Here is a 25,237-nt window from a genome sequence, read left to right as displayed (position 1 = left end):
CCTCCTCTTTAGAGGAACCTCCTCCCTCACCTCATCCTGGGGGGAGATGCCCAACGTCTCTGTCTCATTCCGTGAGCGCTTCTCCCTCGAAGGGCCTCTAGGAGACTCTAGCTCGATCACTGGTATTGGATCGCCGGAGGCTGGAGTTGGATCTTCTGAGGCTGGCCCTGCCACAGCGGGAGTTGCGGGCTCCGAACTCTGGACAGCTTTAAGAGCATGAGCCCGGCCCTTGGACTTGCGCTTCACATTACTTGTGAATCCGCAAACCATGGCTGCAAAACCAAAAACAGAGGTCAGCCATCAGAAGCACAAGTTAAAAAAAGCGGGGGTCAAGATCGGCTTACCTAATTCAGAGTTCGGTCTTGAAGCTTCGATGGGACGAACCGTGGAGTTGTAATCTAACAACCCCGACTCGAGCAGCAGCTTGTCGGTTACCAAGGTTCCGACCTTCCTGCCCTTCGAAAAGTGCTCCTTGAAGTATTTCAGCGTGTCAAAGGAGGCTTGAGTGAGCTCGGGAATCGGCCTGATTGACACTGCGCAAAATAAAACCCAAGTTAGATCTGAACAACAAGAAAGAAAGCTTAGAAACTATAAAGGAGAGCAAGAACTACTTCGTACCTAGGTTCCCAAACCTAGTGGGAACATCAAAGAAAGAACGACCAGACTCGTCCTTTGCCAGCCATTCCCCAGAGGCATAAAACCACTTCTTCACCCATCCTTTGATGGAGGTCGGCCCCTTAACTATTCCTCCTGCGCCCTTCCTTGCGCACATATAGTACCGACCAGGCTTATTGGCTATTCTCTTCGCTTCGAAGCACGCGAGGAGCTGATCAACATCCAACAGCTCGGCCTCTTCGTTGTCCCGAGCTCGTAACCAAAAAAGGATGGCCAAAGCAAAAATGACACTCTACCCATTGGGGGCCACTTGAGCTGGAGCCAACCCGGTTCGGAAAAGAAACTCTTGAACGAAAGGGTGAAGAGGAAGCCTGAGGCCGTACTCAAACATCTTGATGTAAAGAGTGACCCATCCTCTGGAGGATTGTCAGCTCTTTCCCCCTCCTCCGGAATCCTGAGGAGGATGTTCTCTGGGATAGCGAACCCCCTGCGAAGGGGTCCGAGGTAGTGCTCAGGTATCCTAGAAGGGTATTCCAAACCCTGACCCGAGGTGGAAGCATCACTATCCTCCTCCTCGTCGGAGAACCTAAAGTTTTCTATCTCCTCGAGCTTGGACTCTAACCTACGAGCTAAATTTTCATCGGATCCTAAGCTACTGCTAAAGGAAGAAGACATGGGGACTACGCTTGAAAAAGAAAGTGAAAGAGGGAAAGAGATCGACCTACCAAGGGTTCGAGCTGCCTTCAGATCGAACTCCAAGAATTCAGGAAGCGTAAGGTATGACCTGAAGGATTGGGGATATTTATAGCTCATCTGAAAAATTTCTCCACCCTACACGTGTAATCAACGAGCGGCTAGGATCATCTCGAAATCTGAAACGTCGGAATATTTGAATGCTCCGACGACATATCTACCGCAACGGTCACGTTCTCTCCACAAATTGGAAGTCGCCACGTGTCCAAAATGAAGTCGAATGAACTTCTCTGCCAGGTCGAGATCGAACCAGACAGAGAGGGGGTCAATGTTTGGGTGTAACAATATCTTGGACACGTGGAGGACAGCCATTGGTGCTTCAAAGATGATTGGAGAGCCAGGTCGAGATCGACCCAATGAGAGGACCGGACACCGCTATTAAGGCTAAGTATAAAAGGCCGAGGTGCGACCTGGTCGCGGTCCGACCTACCGTATGTCCCGACACGTCCGATGTGAGGGAAGATAAGTAACCGTCGGCTGCGTGATTGTCGGGAGTAACCGTCAGTCGCGAGATTGTCTGGTATAACCGTCGCGAGATTGTCGGGTATGCCACCCATAAATAGAGGGCTTCACTTCACACTCAGGTAACGAAATCCATCTCGAACTAAACCGAGAACCCGACTTATACTGACTTGAGCGTCGGAGTGTTTGCCTTCTTGTGCAGGTCCGCTCAGGTGTACAGGTCGGGCCGGAGACCGGGTTCGAGCTGGGTTCAAGAAAGGACAGTTGTGCATATCCTTGCATAAACAGGATGTACGACCATTAACGATAAGTCAATCCGTCACAAGTGCTCATAACTCTAGTTGGGTCAAATTAACGTTTTACCCCTAAGTTATATCTAGCTCTTTAAATACTACAGCTCCTCTAATGAACAACCAAGTTACGACCCGACCAATAACCGAAAGTCACTCAGAGGTCAGTGAAAGGGTGTGGCCCCTTGTTCAAGTCCCGGAGTAATATGTAAGGGAACATTCATCGACTTCCCGTAAAGTCGGGAACGAGTGAATTCCATCTTGCGTAGTTATATTCCCAGCAACTCGAGCCACTCTCACCCATACAAATCAAAGGATGATCCTTATAGGCAAGAGTCTGTAACTCGCTTAAGATTAATATCGAGTTACCTGATCATCCTATGAAAAGAGAAAAAAAAAAGAAAAGGTTTTAAAAAATGTAATATTAAATAGATATATAAGTTATCGATACTTAGAATGTTAAAAATATATATATATATATATATAAAAGAAATTCATTTAATGCAACTGACGCATGGGTTAGTTAAAAAAAAAACTTTTTTTGAACTAGCCCTTTGAGTGAGGTTTATAAATTTATTATTATTATTAATAAATTAGTGAGTCAAATTTCTATATCTACTCTTTGAGAGAGTTTCGTAAGGTTATTCTCAAATTCCATTTTCTTTGTAATGGTTGCTTGAGCCCGAAAAAGAGAGTTGTAACAGGTTGATCATAAACTGTGGAAAGGATCGAGTTTCTTCTTAGACTTTGTACTGGTTTGACTCCAACGTGGAAAGAGTCAAATTTCTTAGTTGAACACCCAAGAGAAGCTTGGAAGTGGAGTAGGCCAGTGTTACCGAACCACTATAAATTTTCGGTGTCATTTTCTCTAACTCTCTCCTATTTAATTTATGCAATTAATTTTGTATTTTTATCTGTTGAATGAATATTAATTGTTATATTTTGTTGTTTATGTTTATTGTGAATCTTTACATCAGAACTAATTAAAATGCTCGAAATTTTATCTTTAATTTATTGACTAATTTTCTGTTACAATTACATGTTCGTAAAAAGTTTACTTATTTGTTTAAATTGGGCCCACCCAATTAAAAAGTTTATAAAGTTTCATAAAACCTATTCACCCCTGTTTGGGGAAAGAATACCCTGAACACGTGGAGGACCCCTATTGGTTCTCCAAGATGACTTATGAGTCATGCCCAGCTCGGACTGCCGAGATCACCACCGTTAGCGTTGATGAATGCTAAGTATGAGGGCCGAGGTGAACCTGGCCAAGGTCCGACCTACCGGGAAGCTCGGTAGGGGCCGATGTGAGCTGCTGTCAGCGGCGTGATTATCGGGCGTAACCAACGGTCCCGAGATTACCGGGTGTAACCGTCGCGAGATTAGCGGGACTACCACCCATAAGTAGAGGACCTCACTCCACGATCAGGTACGATGATTTCTGACCTCGAACTAAACTAAGAATCCGACCTGTACTGACTTGATCGTCGGAGTGCTCACCTTTTTGTGCAGGTCCGCCACAGGTATTCAGATCGGTCCGGGTTCCGAGTTCGAGCTGCAATCGGAAATATACTGTTGTGCATATCCTTGCATAAACAACCCCCTCAAGGGTTGTCATACTAATCCAACATTAAATAACCTTGGATTTGAGTTTATTGGAATACGAATAATGCAAAAAAATAATAAAATAACTTTTATTAATAATAAATAAAATTTTTACAAATTACAAACTCACGAGCTTAGGGCACTAAACGCAACAGTCATCACGGCGGTCGAAAGACTTATCATCAGGTCATCGACCTGAGCTACGTTCATCATCTCGATGCTTCTAAGACTTACCATCGTCTTGGCTCTTGCTGTAGCGCTTACCCCCGTTGCACTTCCACAACTCTAGGCCATCAATATAACTTCGTGTTCAGATGAGCAACTCATTTAGTGAACGTGCGGGCTTGCTACCAAGCTCGAACAGTAAATTTTTATCGTTCAGTTTGGAGATGAAGTAGATGATGGCCATGTCATCAGTACAGTTCACCAATTTCATGTGCTTGTCCATGAACCAAGTGATGTAATCAGTCAGGGACTCGTGGTCTTACTGCTTCATTGTGCCGAGGTGAAATGGGGGAAGCTTCATCCTAATAGAGGACTAGTTGATGAACATCTTTTGCAGCTGTTGGTAGATGCTCACTGACTTCAGCTTCAGCTATCTATACCACAATCAGGTCGAGCCTTCTAGAGCGATCTGGAAGGCTCGGCGCTTGATTGTGTCACTTGCTACCAAAAGGTCCATTTTACCTTAAAAAACTTCCACATATGAGAAGGGGCCTCCCGAGCCATCGTATGGGTTCATCATTGGTGCTTTGAACTTAGGCGAGATCGGCTCATCGAGGATTTCTTGAATAAACGGGGGTTCCTCCCATTCGGCAAAGTCTGTTTGACCAGGGGCTTTGTATTGCTTTTTGAGCTTCTCGATTTTTTTCTGCATCATCTCCTTCAGTTGATCCATCTCGGACCGTATACTAACCTCCCCCAAGATGAGGCTCGGTGATCATTAACCTCATCGCTTCCTGCCCTCTTATCGATGCGGTGCCTAGGGTCTCTACGGGTATTCCTTCTACGTCGGATGGTGTCACGATATGTATGATGTATCCAGAGTAATCCATGCACGTTGTGGTTGACCGTGGAGCCTTTTGGCTGACCCTTTGGCAGTGTGACCCGAGTGCGTTGATTTACCTGGTCGCATCGAAACGGCCACGAGCCGCTCCACCGAGCGAGGAGAGTATTTCCACACTACATAGTGGAGCAAGCGGTGGCATCCCGATGCAGACATATCCACAATAAAGAAATAAATAAATATATATATATATTTATTTATTTATTTATTTATTTATTGTGGATAAGATTTAATTTAATAACCAGTGTACAACACATGGATCGAATTATGGCCTCGAAGAATTTTGCAACCAAGAAAAAATATAAATATTTTTTATATTATTAATAAATGTGGGTACATTTTCAAGGGTGGATCTATAGCTTAGTGGCAGAGCATTTGATTGTAGGACAAAGGTCACTGGTTCCAACTTGGTTGAGGTCTCCATTTTTCATCCATTATTTATTTATTATATTTCATTTTTTAATATTTCGATACCTCATTTGGTTGTTATTAATTTATTGATTATCCTTTGTTTAATTCTCCATTTTTCATCCATTATTTATTTATTATATTTCATTTTTTAATATTTCGATACCTCATTTGGTTGTTATTAATTTATTGATTATCCTTTGTTTAATTTTTTAATTGAATGTAATCCTTCTCAATAAATACTGCGAACTTTTAATGTTTGCTTTCAAATTTATAAAATTTATATTAATTGGAAATATACTTTTTTTTTAAGTACGGAAATATTCTATATTTTAAAAATTAATAATTAGTAAAATTCAATAATTATTTATTTATATTTTTACATTTCAGCAAGTGATGTCATTAATAATATTTCTTCAAAATTGATCTCCCTTTTTGTCAATTAATGAGTGCTATGCACATGTTTTTAAATATTTTTGTATAATATTCAAGAGTAAAAATTAAATATTCAAAAAACACTATTGTTTTGTACTTTAAATTAAAATTACAACATTCGATGCACGTGTCTTTCTAGTTTGATTTATAAATATGGTGTTATGTATAACTTAATGTTTTGAATTACTTGAAAATATAAAATAACAAAGATCTATCTAAAAAATAATTTAATTTAAAAATAAATATCTAAAGAATAATTTTTATAATAAACTTTTTGTCAAATTTATAAGTTTGTCTCTAGACCTCGCTTGATAACTATTTCATTTTTTATTTTCTATTTTTAAAAATTAAACTTTAAAACATTACTTTCACGTATGTGTTCTTTTGTTTGGCTATAAAGTTTTTATAAATAATAAAATTAGTAATGAAATGGTACAAAAATAAGCCTAATTTATAAAAACATAAAATTAAAAACAAAATGGCCCATGAATGACAAGTTTGGATAAATTCCTAAACTTCAAAGAGTGTCTTCTAATAGATTCTTGAATTTAAAAGTGTACGATAAACTCATAAACTTTCAATTCTCGAACTTTAAAATGCGTTTCGTAAACAATGGATTTATTAGACACAAAATTGAAAGTTCAATAACCTATTAAATTTTAAAAAAATGAAAGTTCATGAATTTATTAGTCTTTTTAAAATTCAAGATCATACATCTTGTCTATCGTGAGTGAATTCTCATGAACAATAACCAATTGTTAACCATTATGGGTTTGTCTAATGGTCAATAAGAGGCAATGTAAATAGTAAAAGTTTAGAGAGAACAAGTTCAAACTAGAGGTGTAAGGAAAAATCAACCAGGTCGCTTAAACCGATAAAACCGACCAAAATTAACTGTCGGTTCGGTGCCAGTTCAAATCGGTGTCTGTTTTGGTCTTGAAATTTGTTAAAACCAAAACTAGCGGGTTGTTATGTTTTCTATTAAAATAAAGAGAATTTATAGTAGGTGACCCTATTTGTTATCAAATTTTCAAATGATCTTTAGCAATGAAAAATGTCTATTTCTATTTTTCTAACTGTTTTATTAGTTTAATTTTGACCCTTGTACCCATTCTATTGGTTATTATTTTTAAAAGCAAAATATCTCAACTTTCATGATCTTTCTTAGATTCTACTCTCCTTGATTTTAGTTTTTTTTTTCAACCACTGTTACTATAAACTTACTTGATATATATGTAGAGATAGAATTCACCAAATTTAAGGAGAGGGAGACATCAAAGGGAAACTATGAAAGTATTGCAAGAGAGGGATATGACGGCCTGATTGCTTCCGCCTGCATCGTCGAGACTCGGGATCTCTACCACGCACATCTTTCTCGGAGGTTGGTTGCCATTGATTCCACACCGATTTTTTCAAATAAAAACTAAATATACATGACTGCAGAAAAACAAATTAAACTTGTAGATTTTTCAATTTCCAGGTTTTCATCAAATTTGGGATATTTCTATTTCAAATTTCGTCTTCTCCAAGCTCCCAACTCACTTGAGCTGGCGATTTAAGCTCGGAATAATCCTGGTAATATAGCGATTTAAGCTCGGAATAGTCCTCGATAGAGCCTCCATCTCCGTTGAAGAATCTCACTTGAAACTCGCTGATATCAAAATCGCCGCCAGAATTCTAGGGAGAAGTCGGGGTCATGCGCCGTTCATCATTGGAAATAGGGGGATTTGATGGCGGAGGGGTAACCCCCCCCCCCTCAAAAATGCAGTAAATGTACTCAACTACCCCTCAATTTTAGCGTAAATTCTCGAGCTGAAACGTGATTTTCCCGGCCGAAAGTGTAAAAATGATAACTAATTTGTTTGGGGAAAGAATACCCTGGACACGTGGAGGACCCCTATTGGTTTTCCACAATGACTTATGAGTCATGCCCAGCTCGGACTGCCGAGATCACCACCGTTAGCGTTGATGGATGCCAAGTATGAGGGCCGAGGTGAACCTGGCCAAGGTCCGACCTACCGAGAAGCTCGGTAGGGGCCGATGTGAGCTGCTGTCAGCGGCGTGATTATCGGGTGTAACCAACGGTCCCGAGATTATCGGGTGTAACCGTCGGTCCCGAGATTAGCAGGTGTAACCGTCGCGAGATTAGCGGGACTACCACCCATAAGTAGAGGACCCCACTCCACGATCAGGTACGATGATTTCTGACCTCGAACTAAACTAAGAATCCGACCTGTACTGACTTGATCGTCGGAGTGCTCACCTTTTTGTGCAGGTCCGCCCCAGGTATTCAGATCGGTCCGGGTTCTGAGTTCGAGCTGCAATCGGAAATATACTGTTGTGCATATCCTTGCATAAACATTTGGCGCCGTCTGTGGGAACGACAATCTAAGTCATCCCAATCCTTCTAAACCAATACGCAAGCGAAAATGGTTCAACCAGCAAACTCGACCAATACGGCGGATCGGAGGACTCTAGCCGCCAGCGATGCCCACCAGAGGGAGGTCGGAGTGGCGGTGGTAGAGGGGCAAGGCCACGGCGGCCCGGCAACAGAACCCCTCCGCAGGTCGGCACAAATTACCGCGCCTGTTCTACCGCCTGCGCACCCGAGGACATCCAAGGCCACCCGTGGCCGAGGTGGGACCTCTAAGAAGGGCGTCCGGGGTCCAGCCCCGGCTCCAGCGAGTGAGGACTTTGATGCACTCCAGAGAGAAATGGAGGCAATGCGCACACAAATGCGGTCCATGGAGGAAATGTATAACGAAATGATACTAGCCGCCGGTGCAGGGTCCCGATCTGAAAAATCGAGTGACGCGCGTTGACATGCGGGAGCAAAGGGGTTCCCACCTCGGCCCAGCCGAGGAGGAACATCCCGAGGACAACGAGAGCGAGGGGCACACTCGCCAGAGAGGAGACCTTCGTGAGCACCTCAACAGAAAGAGAGACTCATCCCTCCGAAAAGGACAGTCACCATCCTGCTCACACCGGAGCTCCAACCAGCAGGCTGAATCCTCTCGCAACCCAGTAACTCCTGCAGGGATGATTACACAGGAGTTCGACCAGCTGAGGGGCCAGCTCGATGCTCAGGTGGAGGCCTTAAAGGCTAAATGTGAGTAGAAAGAAGGTCCACTGAACGATGGCGACTTGGGAGAATCGCCCTTCACCTCGGACGTTTTGGAAGCACCGATCCCTTCGAAGTTCAAAGCTCCTACTGTGAAACCTTATGATGGGTCGAAAGACCCCAAGGATTATGTTGAGGTCTTTGAAGGCCTCATGGACTTCCAGGCGGCATCAGACGTTTCGGAGACTGCCAGCCAGGTCGATCTCGACCTACTCTCAGCTGAGAAGGGAGTTCCTCGCCCAGTTCTCTTCTCGGCATTATGACAAAAAGACAGCGACCCATCTCGCCACCATCAGACAGAAGGAGGGTGAGACGCTGCGAGAATATGTCACTAGATTCCAGGAGGAGCAGTTGAAGGTCGCACACTGCTCCAACGATTCAGCCATGTGCTATTTTCTCACCGGTCTAGCCGACGAGGCCCTCACGGTGAAACTCGGAGAGGAGGCCCCGGCCACCTTCGCCGAGGTGCTTCAGAAAGCGAAGAAAGTCATAGATGGACAGGAGCTCCTTCGAACCAAAACCGGCCGACCAAAACGAAAAATCGGCCGAGGTAGAGGTGGAAAAGATATAGAAAAGACAGATCCCAAGTCCAAGGACAAGGGATCCTTTTCCAGCAGCCGGGCTGAGTATCGGAGGGCGGAGAACGAACCTACCAGGAGCCGACCTTTCGAACGCTTCACCCCGACCACGATTCTAATTTCCGAGATCCTAACGAACATCGAGGAATCTGGAATGGAAAAACTACTCAAACGTTCTGAGAAGCTTCGGGGAGCCCCGGAGAGACGCAGCAAGGACAAATATTGCCGCTTCCATCGGGAGCACGGCCATAACACGTCGGACTGCTGGGAGTTGAAGCGCCAAATTGAAGATCTAATTCAGGATGGCTACTTCAAGAAATTTGTGGGAAAACCCAGGACCAGCTCGGCAGAAAAAAAGGAAGAGCGAAAGCGTTCGAGGACGCCGCCCCGGCGCACTGACCGACCTGCGGTCATCAATACCATCTTCGGAGGGCCAAGCGGGGGTCAGTCCGGACATAAAAGAAAGGAGTTAGCTCGTGCAGCCAGGCGCGAAGTGTGTATCATCAGGGAGCAGAGGCCGACCTGCTCAATCACCTTCGACGGTGCAGACTTGGAGGAGGTTTACGTGCCCCACAATGATGCACTTGTGATCGCTCCCTTGATTGATCATGTGGTGGTCAGGAGGGTGCTGGTAGACGGAGGCGCATCTGCTAACATCCTATCCTTACCGACCTACCTCGCCCTGGGATGGACGAGGTCGCAATTGAAGAAAAGCCCGACACCGCTAGTTGGGTTCTCCGGAGAATCAGTCGTCCCAGAGGGTTGCATCGACTTGCCGGTCACGCTTGGGCAGGACCAAACTCGGGTCACCCAAATGGCCGAGTTCGTGGTGATTGACGGTAGATCGGCCTATAACGCCATCTTTGGAAGGCCCATCGTCTATTCATTTCGGGCCATTCCCTCGACACTTCATCAAGTTTTGAAGTATTCCACCCCCAATGGCGTGGGCACGGTCCGAGGAGAACAGACCGCTTCAAGGGAGTGCTATGCCTCCGCACTCAAAGGTACATCGGTCTGCGCCCTTGAAACTCTCACCAGTAGGGATGGGACGCTCGAGTTCGAGGCCGACCTGCCGAGGAGGGAGTTTGCCGCACCCACTGAGGAGCTCGAGCTTGTTCCTCTGCTTAGTCCCGAGAAGCAAGTGAGCATAGGAACCAAGCTGGGGGCCACCGACAGAGAGGAGCTAATCCACTTCCTCAGGTCCAACTCAGATGTCTTTGCGTGGTCCCATGAGGACATGCCTAGCATTGACCCGAAGATTATGACGCATCGCCTCAGCATAGATCCGTCATTCCGACCTGTAAAGCAAAAAAGAAGACCTATAAACAAGGAGCGGAGTGATGTAATTGTTGAGGAAGTTAGCAAACTTTTGAAAGCTGAATACGTAAGAGAAATTTCGTATCCCGAGTGGCTCTCCAATGTTGTATTAGTTAAAAAATCTAACGGAAAGTGGAGAATGTGCGTAGATTTTACGAACTTAAATAAGACATGCCCGAAAGATTTCTTCCCACTGCCGCGGATTGATCAGCTCGTGGACGCCACAGCCGGGCACGAACTACTCACCTTCATGGACGCCTACTCTGGGTACAACCAAATCAAGATGCATGTCCCAGATCAAGATCATACCGCATTCATAACGGACCAAGGTCTGTACTGTTACAATGTCATGCCCTTCGGTTTAAAGAACGCAGGAGCGACCTACCAGAGAATGGTGAACAAAATGTTCGCCAAGCAGATCGGCCGGAATATGGAAGTGTATGTGGACGACATGCTTGTCAAGAGTAAGCAGTCTAAGTCGCATCTCTCCGATCTGACAGAAGCCTTCGAGGTTCTGAGGACATATCAAATGAAGCTCAACCCAGCTAAATGTGCCTTTGGAGTCTCTTCGGGAAAATTCCTTGGCTTCATGGTGAACAACCGGGGAATCGAGGCCAACCCCGAAAAGATTAAAGCCGTGCTCGAGATGGAGGCACCTAAGACGCTGAAACAGCTTCAGTGCCTCAATGGCAGGATTGCGGCCCTGAACCGGTTTGTTTCCAGATCGACAGATAAGTGCCTTCCTTTCTTCAAAGTCCTACGGAGGAAAGGGCCGTTTGAATGGACAGCGGAGTGCGAGCAAGTATTTCAGCAGTTGAAAAGCTACCTCGGTTCGGCACCTTTGCTCGCCAAGCCCATGCCGGGGGATAAGCTCCAGTTGTACTTGGCAGTGTCTGACAGCGCCGTCAGCTCGGCCCTAATCAGGCAAGAGGAAGCGCGGCAAAACCCGGTCTACTACACAAGCAAGGCTATGACCAAAGCCGAGACCAGATACCCTCAAATGGAAAAGTTGGCTTTTGCTCTAGTCACCTCGGCCCGGCGGCTTAGACCATACTTCCAAGCCCATACTGTGGTGGTGCTCACTAACCTGCCCCTAAAAAACATCTTCCATAAGCCAGATGCTTCTGGACGCCTGATGAAGTGGGCAATGGAGCTAAGTGAGTACGACATCCAGTTCGAACCCAGAACTGCGTTGAAATGACAAGCAGTGGCAGATTTTATAGCCGAGCTCACACCAGCTTCCGAGCTGAGCGAGTCCGACCTGCCGTGGACAGTCTATGTCGATGGATCCTCCAATGAGAAGGGGTGCGGGGCCGGGGTCCTCTTGCTCGGACCAGGAGGCGAGCGATTTGAGTATGCCTGCGGTTCGGCTTCCGGACTTCTAACAACGAGGCTGAGTATGAAGCATTTATTGCCGGCCTGCGGATCGCTAGAGCATTGGGGGCCTCTTGTGTTAAGGTCTTCAGCGACTCCCAGCTGGTTGTGAGCCAGATCAAGGAAGAGTACCAAGCCAAAGACTCTCGAATGGAGAGGTATTTGGGTAAGGTCAGATCGTACCTCGCCCAGTTTCGAACTTACGAAGTACGCCGGGTTCCCCGAGCAGAAAATTCTAATGCTGACGCCTTAGCCAAGTTAGCATCGGCGTACGAGACCGACCTGGCCAGGTCGGTCCCCGTCGAGATCTTAGATAATCCCTCGATCTCAAAGCCAGATCTGATGGAAATCGGCGCTCCAGAGTCCTCATGGATGGACCCGATTGCGGACTTCATTAGGGGCAACTCACCACAAGACCCCAAGGAGCGCAGAAAGTTGGCAAGGCGAGCAGCTCGGTTCGTGGTCCGAGATGGAGTGCTGTACCGACGCGGCTTTTCCCTGCCTTTATTGAGATGCCTAACCCCTGAAGAGGGCCTGTACGTCCTCAGAGAAATCCACGAAGGAGTGTGCGGCAATCACTCAGGCGCCCGGTCGCTGTCAGCCAAAGTGATCCGACAAGGATACTATTGGCCGACCCTCAGCCAGGACGCCAAGAAATTCGTTAGAACTTGCGACAATTGTCAACGCTACGGAACCATAATCCACCAACCTCCCGAGCTGCTCACCCCCATCTTGGCCCCGTGGCCATTCGCGCAGTGGGGGGTAGATATCATTGGTCCTTTCCCTTTGGGCAAGGGCCAGACCAAGTTCGCTGTGGTTGCTGTGGATTACTTCACAAAGTGGGCCGAGGCCGAGGCGCTCTCCCATATAACAGAATCCAGAGTCACGTCCTTCGTATGGACAAATATCATATGTCGCTTTGGTATACCGCAGGCCATTGTGACGGACAACGGGAGGCAGTTTGACAACGCCAAGTTCAAAGACTTTTGCAGCAAGCTTGGCATAAGTCACCTTAGCTCGTCCCCCGCACATCCGCAAGCAAATGGGCAGGTGGAGGCAGTCAACAAGATCATCAAGCGAGGTATCAAACTTAGACTGGACTCCAAGAAAGGCAGGTGGGCCGAGGAGCTACCAGAGGTTTTATGGTCGTACCGGACCACCCAAAGGGAATCGACGGGTGAGACCCCGTTCTCCCTGGCCTTCGGCTCCGAAGCTGTAGTCCCGGTTGAGATCGGCATGCCATCTGACAGAGTCGAGCATTACGAGCCTACGGCAAACGCGGACGAGCTGCTCCTCAACCTCGACTTGTTGGAAGAAAGAAGAGCAATGGCCCAGCTACGCCTGGCGGAATATCAGGGCAGAATGGCCATACATTACAACGTCCGCGTTCGACCTCGGACCTTTCAGGTCGGACATCTGGTCTTAAGGAGGGTCCAAACCCATGTGGGTGCCCTTGATCCGACCTGGGAGAGCCCGTTTGAGGTCAAGGGCATAATCCGACCTGGGACGTACGTATTGGCCGATCTGAAAGGAGACGTCCTCGCGCACCCGTGGAACGCGGAGCACCTGAAGCGTTACTATCCTTGAAATGCCAAAAGGGTATTCAATGGATCTGTCAAGACTGTTTCACAAGAATTATGATCGGAATAACTGAGATGATTTAATTTCATGGTTCCGAGCTCGACCAGAAATTAAATGGGGGCCACGGACTCCCACACGATCACATTCCAGCAATCGGTTAAAATTCAATCCTCCAAAACCTAAGGGTACGAGGTGCGATGCCAAAACCGTTGGTGAACTTAAAATTCAAAACTTCAAGGCAAGGGGGCGATGTGAAAGTTCAGGATGATCAAGCCTTTGAACCTGAGGGTACGAGGTGCGATATGAAGAACAGTTATGGACTTAAGATTTTAGCCTTTTAAATTTTTTAAGTTAAAGGTGTGATGTTAAAAGTCCAGAGTTGGTGCAATGCATTGAATACTAGACAGCGATCCGAGTTCAAAATTTCAAGTATTTTAGTTAATGGCGCGACCTCAAAGGTACGAGGCGCGAGGTGACATTGGCTTCAACTTGAAGAAAAACCGAAGAAAAAAGGCAACAAAGTAAAAACAAATGAAAGCTTCTTCATTAAATGGAGAGCAGAGCCAAGGCTCATAGACCTTGCAGCTCTGCCCTGACACATCCAAACAAAAAAAAGGGAGAAGAGAAGAAAGACAGAGAAAGGCCTCATGAGGGATGATCGCCTAAGAGCCTGCCGGAGGAGCGCCCTCCTGAGTGGTACCGACCTGGTCCTCTTCGAGATCGGAGTAGTCAGAGTCCAGATCTCTGACATACTTATCCACCAACGCTTGGGGGCCAGGGGTGCAGCCAGGCCCAGACGCCCACTGCTCGGCATACTTCTTCTTCAGACCACTGAGATCGATCTGAAGGTCAGGCATGTCGGAGGCAATGCCCTTCATGAGAAACTTGAAGCCCGCGTCAGAGAAGTCTTTGGCAAATCCATCGAAGTCAGGATGTTGCCTAAACGATTCCTCCAGTAGGACTCCATTGCTGAGACGCTCCTTCGCCGTCTCCAGCTCGGCAGTCGCACGCTTCAGCTCCTCCTCCTTCGCTTCAAGCGCCTGGAGCATCTCGTCCTTCTCCTTGAGGAGTTGGAACTTCTCCTTCTCCAAGCCCCTAGTGATGGCATGAGCAGCTCGGAGCTGGGCCTTGCGCCTGTCCTCTTCCTTCTTCAGCAGCTCGGCCTTGGTCTCCACCTCGGCCTTCAAAGTCTCCACCTCAGAGTGAGCCTTCAGTAGCTCATCCTTCATGGTGGAGGAAGCAGCCTCCAAGGCAGCGGAGAACTCTTCTTTCTCCCTCGCTGCCAGAACTTCCCTCCCATCCAGCTCGGCCTTTACAGCCAGAGCCGATTGAATGGAAGCAACGAACGCCTGAGAAAAGGTACAAAGAAGAGAATTAGACCGGGCTACCTGTTAGGTAAATTAAGCAAAAATGGAGACACTAGTCTTACCTCAGCAGCGTAGTCGATGGTCCTCTGCAGAACGGACCCTGGGTCGCTCACAAATTTGGACGCCCTCCTTAGGCAGCGGTCCAAACTTGCGGCCGAGAGGCGGGACACCTTGTCCCTCACCCCAGAACTTGACGGCTCAACTCTGAACCGTGCCGTCACGTCGAACGTCCCGCCCATCCTGGCCTCGGGATCGTCCACCCGATCTGCGTAGCTCGCAGGCAAGACCCCATGAGCTCCGACCTCCAAGGGGGAGGTTGTCTTCTTCTTCTTCTTCCTTCACTTCAGAGGGACTTCCTCCCTCACCTCATCGCCCGAAGGCAAGGCGTCCACCGCCTCGGTCTGATCCCTGGGGCGCTTCTCCCTCGAGGGACCCCCAGAAGACACCAGCTCGATCACTGGGGTTGGATCTTCCGAGGCTGGTCCTACCACAGCGGGAGTGGCAGGTTTCGAACTCTGGGCGGCCTCAAGAGCATGGGCTCGGCCCTTGGACTTGCGCTTCACGCTGCTTGCAAATCCGCAAACCATGGCTGCAAAATAAAGAACAGGAGTCAGCACAAGGTCAGAGGAAAAAGGAGGGAAGCAAGCTCGGCATACCAAGTTCGGAGTTCGGCCTTGAGGATTCAATGGGACGAACTGCGGGGTTGTAGTCTAGCAGCCCGGACTCAAGCAGCAGCTTGTCGGTCACCAAGGTTCCGACCTTCCTACCCCTCGGAAAACGCTCCTTGTAGTATTTCAGCGTGTCGAAGGCGGCTTGCGTAAGCTCGGGGACTGGTCGGATTGAAACTGCACAAAGACAAAATTTGAGTCAAACCTGAATAACAAGAAAGAAGTTATCACAAAAGTAAGAACTACTCTGTACCTAGGTTCCCAAACCTAGTGGGAACGTCAAAGAAGGAACGACCTGACTCGTCCTTTGCAAGCCATTCCCCAGAAGCGTAGAACCACTTCCTCACCCATCCCTTGATGGAGGTCGGCCCCTTAACTATACCGCATGCGCCTTTCCTTGCGCACATATAGAACCGACCGGGCTTCTTAGCTATCCTTTTCGCCTCGAAGCACGCGAGGAGCTGGTCTACGTCCAACAGCTCGACCTCTTCACTATCCCGGGCTCGTAGCCAAAAAAGGATGGCCAAAGCGAAAATGACGCCCCACCCATTGGGGGCCATTTGAGCCGGAGCCAGCCCTGTTCGGAAAAGAAACTCTTGGACGAAAGGGTGAAGGGGAAGTCTGAGGCCGTATTCAAACATTTTGAAGTAGAGAGTGACTCATCCCTCCGGAGGATTGTCAGCTCTCTCCCCCTCCTCCAGCATCCTAAGGAGGACGTTCTCAAGAATAGCGAATCCCCTACGAAGGGATCCGAGGTAGTGCTCGGGTAGCCTAGAAGGGTATTCCAAACCCTGACCCGAGGTGGAGGCATCACTATCCTCCCCGTCATCGGAGAACCTAAAGTTTTCTATCTCCTCGAGCTCGGACTCTAACCTACGAGCCAAATCCTCATCGGATCCTAAGTTGCTACTAAAAGAGGACGACATGGCAACTACGTTCGAAAGAGAAAGTGAGGGAAGAGACCGACCTACCAAGGGTTCGAGCTACCTTCAGATCGAACTCCAAGAAGTCAGGGAACGTAAGGTATGACCTGAAGGACTGGGGGTATTTATAGGTCGTCGGAAAAATTTCCCCACCGTACACGTGTAATCAAACGAGCGGCTAGGATCCTCCCTAAGATCCGAAGCGTCGGAATATTTGAATATTCCGACGATAAATCTACCGCAACGGTTATATTTTTCCACGAATAGGAAATCACCACACGTCCAAAGCAAGTCGAATGAACTTCTCTGCCAGGTCGAGATCGGACCAGACAGAGAGGGGGCCAATGTTTGGGGAAAGAATACCCTGGACACGTGGAGGACCCCTATTGGTTTTCCACAATGACTTATGAGTCATGCCCAGCTCGGACTGCCGAGATCACCACCGTTAGCGTTGATGGATGCCAAGTATGAGGGCCGAGGTGAACCTGGCCAAGGTCCGACCTACCGAGAAGCTCGGTAGGGGCCGATGTGAGCTGCTGTCAGCGGCGTGATTATCGGGTGTAACCAACGGTCCCGAGATTATCGGGTGTAACCGTCGGTCCCGAGATTAGCGGGTGTAACCGTCGCGAGATTAGCGGGACTACCACCCATAAGTAGAGGACCCCACTCCACGATCAGGTACGATGATTTCTGACCTCGAACTAAACTAAGAATCCGACCTGTACTGACTTCATCGTCGGAGTGCTCACCTTTTTGTGCAGGTCCGCCCCAGGTATTCAGATCGGTCCGGGTTCCGAGTTCGAGCTGCAATCGGAAATATACTGTTGTGCATATCCTTGCATAAACATAATTTTCAGGCGGAATCGCATTTTTCCCGCCTGAAAACTGGCCAAAATGTTAATTTTGGGTTGTTTATAGGCGATAATTGGCGAGAAGTTAGGGTTGACTTACAATGAATTCCCGGCCGTTAACTGGTATTATTTCGCCCGAGAATTTAAGGTTTTCCAATTAATTCAAACAACCACCTCTCATCTGTGCACTTCAGCAAACCAGTCTTCTTCATCTGTGCACTTCGTACTCAGCTTTGCAGATAACAAAAAGAATATTGTACATTGAAAGTAACTCTTCCCAGTTTGTTTGTAGCTGAGTAAGATTTCTACACGAACGAGGTAGGTGAAATGTCATTTACAAAGAATGGTCCTTTTTCGTGTTTTTCGTCTCTAAAGTCGCACATTTATATGTCTACTCTTTTATTTTTTGTTTATTTGGAAATGTTTGAGTGCATCTTTGTAGTTTTTATTCTTCCTTAGAGAACGATATGTTTGGGGCATCTACTGTCTGTATTTTTCCATGATTCTCGGGCAAAGTTAGGGTTATTCACGGCCGAAAATGACAATATAATATGAGTTTCGAGCGAGAATCATATTGTATACGGGCATGAATTCTCGCCCGAACAACAATAACTTCCACCCGAGAATGTCGAAAATTTTGAATTTGAATTTTGAATACTTCTCTTTCCACATGCAGGATGTCTCGCCTATTTGTTAGCTATGGTGGTAGTTGGAATGAGTCACAATTTCTATATGAAGGTGGAATTATGGGAGGTTTGGATGTGGATGACTGTATAACTTATGAGGAGCTCCTTAGTGCTATGTTCAGCCTTACCCGAATAGATCCGGACCAGTTCAAAATCTTGATACACTGTGTATATAAGTTCAATCTGCAGTACCAGGTTCCGAAGTATTACATCTTTGATGACCATAGCCTTAAATTTTTCTTAAGAAGCCCTCCACATCCCTCCGAAGTCCCATTGTATGTATCTGTCGTACCGAAGGAAATACATGGTAATGGAAGCAGTTCAATGAATCATAACATTCCAGAAGCAGAAACATTTTGATCATTTCCCCACCAGTTAGGGTAGACCGTTCCGTATTATGCACCATCGCTTCCTTTTGATTCCATGCTCCCAGGCCCATTCGTCGACGTTCCCTCATTGTCTCCCGTCATCCTTCTCTGGTCCTGCACATGCACTTAATGGTTCAGCAGCATCGTTCTCGCGCGGGACTTCGTCCTCACTTCGGGCTTCGGTGGTTCAAACGTCCTATCTAGGAAGGTCGTCTCAGCATTTGTTGCTTCTATTGATCGAGTTCTTCCCTACGATAATGGTAACGAACGTGTCGGCATCAATATGGAAATTAAAGAAACTTATAGTATAAACATGATTGAACTTACTGTGCTAGATTGAAAAGTCTCTCTGTCCAGCACATGCCATGCAGTTGAATGGTCGCACCTCCACCGAAGAATCCGTGGCACGGCGTCCGGATTTACCTTATTGGCCACACACCCAGATGAGGAAGATATAGTCTCGTAGGCCCACACCTGTAAGTATATAAGTGGTGGATGTTATTGATCAGTTAAAAGGAACGAAAACTGTAAACAAGTATCTAGGCTCATACCAGAACGCCCAAGGGAAACCGTAGAGACTGTACGATTTCCTGAACCCCCCATCCTTCGACCTCTTCGTCGGGCCACGCTTCAAACTATATATAGTCTTATCAAAGGACAGCATCCCCCAGTCGTGGTTGCAGCACGTTTCACAATCATCGACTATTCCCAGCAATGTATAGTCGTACTTCAGGGTCCTCTCTCTCCCCAACAGAACTAACTCTACTAAGTAAACAATAGATACCTTGACAGCATCGAAGTCATCCTCGAACCGTGCGGCAAAATAAATCTTCTCAAATTCACTCAACAGAACGTCATTGCTATCATTAAAGTAAAGAGCCCTTAGTCTGTGGGGAGATATGTCTTTTCTAACTGAACTCCTATCATACTTAAGCCCATAAATAATGTCAAATTCCCCCGCCCAAATGACACCTTACCCCCAAACAGGTTGAAGCTAATGGTGTCAGGTGTACTATCCTCGATCTCCCTTAGTAGGATGTTGTGTATCAATGGCCCGTTAAATACGAGGTCCAAGTCAAGGACATGGTCGAATACAGTTTTCCTAAACATCCTAAGTTGTGGTGGGGTCAATTTACTCTTAATGGTTGCGGTAGTCTTCGCTAAGTGCAACAGACATGTCAAGTTGGCGGAGGCATAGGATGAGGAACGGATTTTAACTATCATTTCCATTTTGAATTAACCTGGACATGAGTAAATAAATGATCCAAAGATGAATAATATGTTGCTTCCTATAAGGATAATATGTTAAAAATGCACCATACATATAAATAATGAACAAGTTCTCGTGAACAACCATACATATATAATAACCAATCATTCTACTAACCAACCTAAACAAAAAGATAATGTAAAAGCTTGTCCTGCCATATTTCTCGAGTCATTTTCAGGCGAAGTCGTGCACGAGAATTCATACAGTATTAAAGCTTCGCTCCAAAATTTTTAACACTATATGAATTCTCGGTTGACTTACAGGCGAGATCGGGCCCCGAGAATTTATCCAAAGACAAACAATTCCACGAGTTTCGAATCACTTTGCCTGAATGACCACGAGAATTTTTTCTCATCTAATATCTAACCCTTTTCGCCCGAAGAGATCTAAGAACTCTCACAATCTTTTCACCCGAAATGACCCGAGAATTGTTACATGCAAATCCAAACCCACCTCGCCCGAAAGCCCCCAAGAATCACCGAGAACTTGTTCGATGAATACCCCACTCGAAAAAATCGAACTCCTAACCTACTTCGCCCGAAATCCACCGAGAATGGTTCAGATTCTACCAAAACCCACTCCAAAACGATGAAATCTCCTAACACTTCGCCCGAAATCCACCAAGAACTACTGGTTCATATGAAAACCCACTCCAAAACTAGAAGCCCTAACCCACTTCGCACGAAATCACCCCGAGAATTTGTACGTTTCCTAAAAACCCACTCCGAAATTTCAAATCCCTAACTTTCAACCACCGATTTTACAGAAATCAAAACAAAGGAACCAAAAAACCGAAGACGAAATCGTCAGAAATGAAGAAATAAAACAAAAAAAAAACAACGAAAGAGTATAAAACAGTATAAAATTAGGAACCTTTTTACCTCAATGCTTCAGGTGTGAGACATTAAGCGGGAGACGAAGACGAAATCCGAAGAATCGATGATAAACAGTAAAGGAGGAAGAGAAAGGGGAAAAACGGAAGACGAAAAGGAAGAGGGAAGAGGGAAAGGAGTGGGAGTGCAACGGTTGTTTTTTAATTTTGAGGGGCATAAATATAACTTCTTTTTTTTTAAATTAATTAAAATAATCAGATAGTTTATTCAAAACATTTTTTTAGGGGTGGGTTAATTGGACACATTAGAAACCTGAGGGGGTCATTTTAGTTAATGTTCCGAATGGGTTCTTGTGAAGGAGAAGATGTTTGCGTGGCAGTGGCTGGAAAATTAAAAAAAATTATTGTGGGACCCATTTGCTCTGGATTTATTACCCATGTGCGATTTGCTCTGGATTGGATGAATTCAATTTCAGGATAAAATATTTTATTTTAAACAAATCAATATTGTATTGAAATTTGAAAAAAGCAAAGGAGAAGTAAGGAATGAGGGGTAAAATAACTAAAAAGTTCCATCACCATAATATAATTATAAAGGATTAGGAGACAAAAAGAGGAGAAAAAATAGAATATCAGTCAAACCAATAGAAAACCGCCCAGAACCGCCGGAATTGAAGTTAAACCGTCAAGAACCGAACCAAAAACAACTGAACCAACAAAAGTCGTTCTGACCGCACTATTCGATTAACCCACCAGACCGAACCGACAAACCAATGATTTATCGGTTCGGTGCAGTTCAACGTTGGTTCTCCTGCGATTCGGTTCGGTTCAGTTCCATTTTCATTTTCCTTTTCATTTTCATTTTTTAATCAGTTTGACTTCAGTTTTGCTCCACAACCGAGCTGAACCAACCCAATTACACCTTTTAGTTCAAACTATAGTAGCCACATATCTAGATTTTAATATCGTACGAGTTTCCTTGGCAACCAAGTATAGTAAGACCAGTAGGGATGGCAAAAATACCCGTGGGACTCGGTCCCCGCAGGTACCCGACCCGATCGGGTCAGGGATTCCCCGGTTTGACTGGGGACGGAGTCAAACTGGGGATCCCAATCGGGTTCCCCAGCGGGGACGGGGATCGGTCTCCCCACCCCGTCCCGATCCCCGACCCCCCATTTAATTTTTTATTACTTTTTCTATTTTTTTATATAATAATATTAATATATATTAATTTTATAAATACTTTTTAATTTTAAAAAAAAAACTCAAGCTAATACCTCCATTAGCCACCTTTTTCACTTTTTAAACTAATAATAAGAAAAATTAATTAAAAAATTAAAAAATATATATTTATAATGGGGACGGGAACCCGTCCCCAATCGGGGAATCCCCGCCCTCAAAATTTCGGGGATAGGGGCGGGGATGGGGGAAAATCCCCAACGGGGCAGGGATGGCCCCCGACTCCGCCCCACCCCGTTGCCATCCCTACTAGACAATTGTCCCATGATTAGTCAAGATATGGGTAAGCTTGCCCGAACATGAAAATAAATAAAATAAAATAAAATAATTGTTAAAAGACCTAGTAGTTTTTCTAAACTCAGATTTCATAAACTCTCCATTTAAACCCAAGCGTAAGATGTTAAGCACCTTCATCCACAGTTTTAGAATGTTGCCAACAAGGTTTAAGCAAAAGCTACTAGACTCAAAGAACCAATGAGCAACAATCTTTAGCAATGACCCTTATGCTGGTGTTTTGGCTGATCTAATATGAAAGAGAAGGCCAAGGAGTGCTAATTCAAAGTATGAACAATATTGAGGCTCAATCCCACCAAAATAGAATAAGAGTCATCATGAAGCAGAATTCCAAGTAGTTCATCAACAACCAAAGCTATGTTACATTACTATAATGTTTAAATCTCAGTCTCAAAACCTTTAAAGCTAATCTTTTGGGTCCTGTTTTGATACCATTTCGTTTTTGGTTCGTTGCTTTTCAGAATCTAGCTTATAAACACTATTTACAATTTTTTTTTATCTACTTTTTAAAAACATTTTCAAAATCTAAGGAAAATTTCAAAAAACTAAAAAACATTGTTATTATTTTTGAAATTTAGTTAAGAATTCAAATGTCGGTTGTAAGTGTGATTAAAACAAACTAGAGAAGTTGTGACGAAGTAGGCATAATTTTTTAGAAAAAAAAACAAAATCGTTACCAAACAGAGCCTTAACTTTCAAAATGTCTATTCTAGTCCTTGAATTGTAAGATAATAACTATTTTAGTCCTTACCCTTCAATATCTACTCAAACAATCTATAGTTTCGACACATGTTCAGATTAATATCTTAATATACATTTTCGAAGTCGTCAAATAGTTAACTATAGAATAACAGTAAGTACGAAAATAGTTACTTTCTAAAATATCAGGTCAAAATAGATACAATGGAAGTTTTAGGACCAAAGTCTAATAAATCTAGTACCAAAATGAGATTTATACCTAATAAATATTCCGACCTGGATCATCATCAATGTCTTATTTGTTGTAGGACCTCGGACGTCCAAACATCGGTGCCAGCCACATTGAAACACACAGATGAAACTAAAGAATTCCAGACAGAAAGTTCAGGCAATTGACCTTGGCTAATCATTTCCTCCAACCACATCACTGCTTCATATTGTTTACCGATCGAACAAAGACCTCCGATTAGCGTATTGAACGTGTCGGAACAAGGTCGATACGATTTGATAACCATTTCCTCCAACATCTTACATGCTTCAATGTATCTATTTTCAGCACAAAGTCCATGTACTAAAATACTGTATGTTTCCTTGTCTGCAACAAGACCGACCTGCTTTGCCATTTTCTTCAAATACTCCAAAGCCACTGTTGATTTGCCCTCATTAGACAGACCCTTCAGAACGATGTTGTACAATGCAACAGATGGAATACAGCTTCCCTTCACAGTTTCCTCGTCAATTACTCTCATTGCATCATCAACTTTTCCTTCTTTGCATAATGCAGCCGCTTTTGCTTCATAGATCGAGGATGGTGGCCTGAAGCCTTTAGCTAGCATGTGGCTCACCACTTTATCTCCCTGATCGGTCACGTTTTCGTTATATAGATCAACAGCCATGGCACAATAGGTAGCCAAGCTGGGAATTCCACCTTTGATTAAGGCTTCATTGAATAACCTCTTGATTTCATCGATGGTGAGCTTGCTATTCTTACATTGGTCGAGGTCAATCCGGTAATGAACTCGCTTGGGGGCTTTCAGTCCTTTCCTCAATATCTTGCCAAGTATTTCCACAGCCTGCTCAACCTCTCCATTAGCACATAAAGCATACAAAAGGGTTCTATAAATAACAATGTCCCCTCCACTGCCCCTTTGAGAAATCCTCCAAAACATAGAATACAACAAATGGACGGCCTCATTAAGCCTTCCATCTTGGCACAGTCCTTTCATTAGAATCAAATAACTCAGCCTATTTGGATAGCAGCCTTGGTAATCCATCTCTTGAAAGATATGTAAAGCAAGTTCAGATTGAGCTCTCTGGCAAAGAGATTGCATAAGCAAATTCAAGGACTGAGTTCTGGACTTCACACCCCAACCATAAGAGCTCTGCTGAAAAAGCTGACAAGCGGCATCAAGCCGAGACTCATTCAACAGGATTTCCAAAAGGGTATTGAAAGTTTGTGTTCTATTGGTACAGTTAAATCTCCCGAGGCTTTTGAACAAAGATATGCCTTCTTCCAGTAATCCATGACTAGCATACGTTTTAATTGCAAATGAAAATACAGAATCTTTGCACTCACAAGAATCATCTTTCATTTGATCAATCACTTCTCTCATCTCGACGACTCTGCCCGAGTTTCCGAGTATATCAATCATTGCGGCATACACCGGACCATTGTGTCGATAACCCGGGTACCTACATTTGGCTTCCTTAAAGAGTTGGAAAGCTGTAAAGGGATTATTCTGCTTCCTGATAATCTGAGAGAGGTGTGTGGGAGTTAACATCCTTGGCCACCTTACAGTCATAGCTCCACTTATTTGATTCAAGTGACCAAAACCTCACGGAAGTGCGGCAAGAATCAAGTGAATTTAAGAAATTTTAGGGACGGACATTTTGACAAACACCTTATGTGCAGAGGGAAAGTTCAGAGGTGGAGAACTTCACCTGTTTGGTCGGATTCTGTGTGGGCTTGAAAAAAGGTTAAAAAAATAAATGGAATTCGGCTAAGGACATAGCCATAGCCTTTTCTTTTTCTCAGAGACAGAAATGTACAGCCGCGGATCCCTCCAAGTTCGGCGAGAGCGCCCAACCGCGTATCCTAACTTTTGGCGATGTTTCTTCTTTGAGATTTTTTTTCCCTTTTTCCTTTTACTTTTGAAAATTATATAATATATATATAATATATTCTGAGTTATGATTCAAATTTTTTATATGTACGTTAAACAGTGAGCTATTATAAAAAACGAGCTAATTCAATGATAATTCATATATATCTCCAATTAAAAACTTGTGAGTTATGATCTTCTTATATATATAATGATTCTTAAAATTATTAATTAAATATTTTGCTAAAATATGTTAGTAGAATACTCGTGTGTGAAAACGTGATTCTTGTATAAGAGAGAATGAATTTTTATTCATTAATCCATTGCAGTATA

General features: G+C 44.9%; 1 protein-coding gene across 1 annotated transcript; it reads right to left on the bottom strand.

Moving 5' to 3' along the window:
* Positions 1-22,865: 22,865 nt before the first annotated feature.
* Positions 22,866-24,956, bottom strand: EMB3101 (Tetratricopeptide repeat (TPR)-like superfamily protein). The gene has a single exon (XM_022302110.2). It carries the CDS (start codon positions 24,602-24,604, stop codon positions 23,090-23,092), a length of 1,515 nt encoding a protein of 504 aa, XP_022157802.1. The 5' UTR covers positions 24,605-24,956; the 3' UTR covers positions 22,866-23,089.
* Positions 24,957-25,237: the final 281 nt, after the last annotated feature.

This window comes from Momordica charantia (assembly GCF_013281855.1).
Source record: "Momordica charantia cultivar OHB3-1 chromosome 7 unlocalized genomic scaffold, Mcharantia_2.0 BLBB01000007.1, whole genome shotgun sequence".
Classification (NCBI taxonomy): Eukaryota; Viridiplantae; Streptophyta; class Magnoliopsida; order Cucurbitales; family Cucurbitaceae; genus Momordica; species Momordica charantia.
The sequence above is the reverse complement of the archived record's forward strand: the minus strand, read 5'-3'. Positions and strand labels throughout refer to the sequence as shown.

Excerpts from the sequence above, each read along its gene's own strand:
- EMB3101 (XM_022302110.2), bottom strand. The coding sequence starts at position 24,604 with ATGACTGTAAGGTGGCCAAGGATGTTAACTCCCACACACCTCTCTCAG.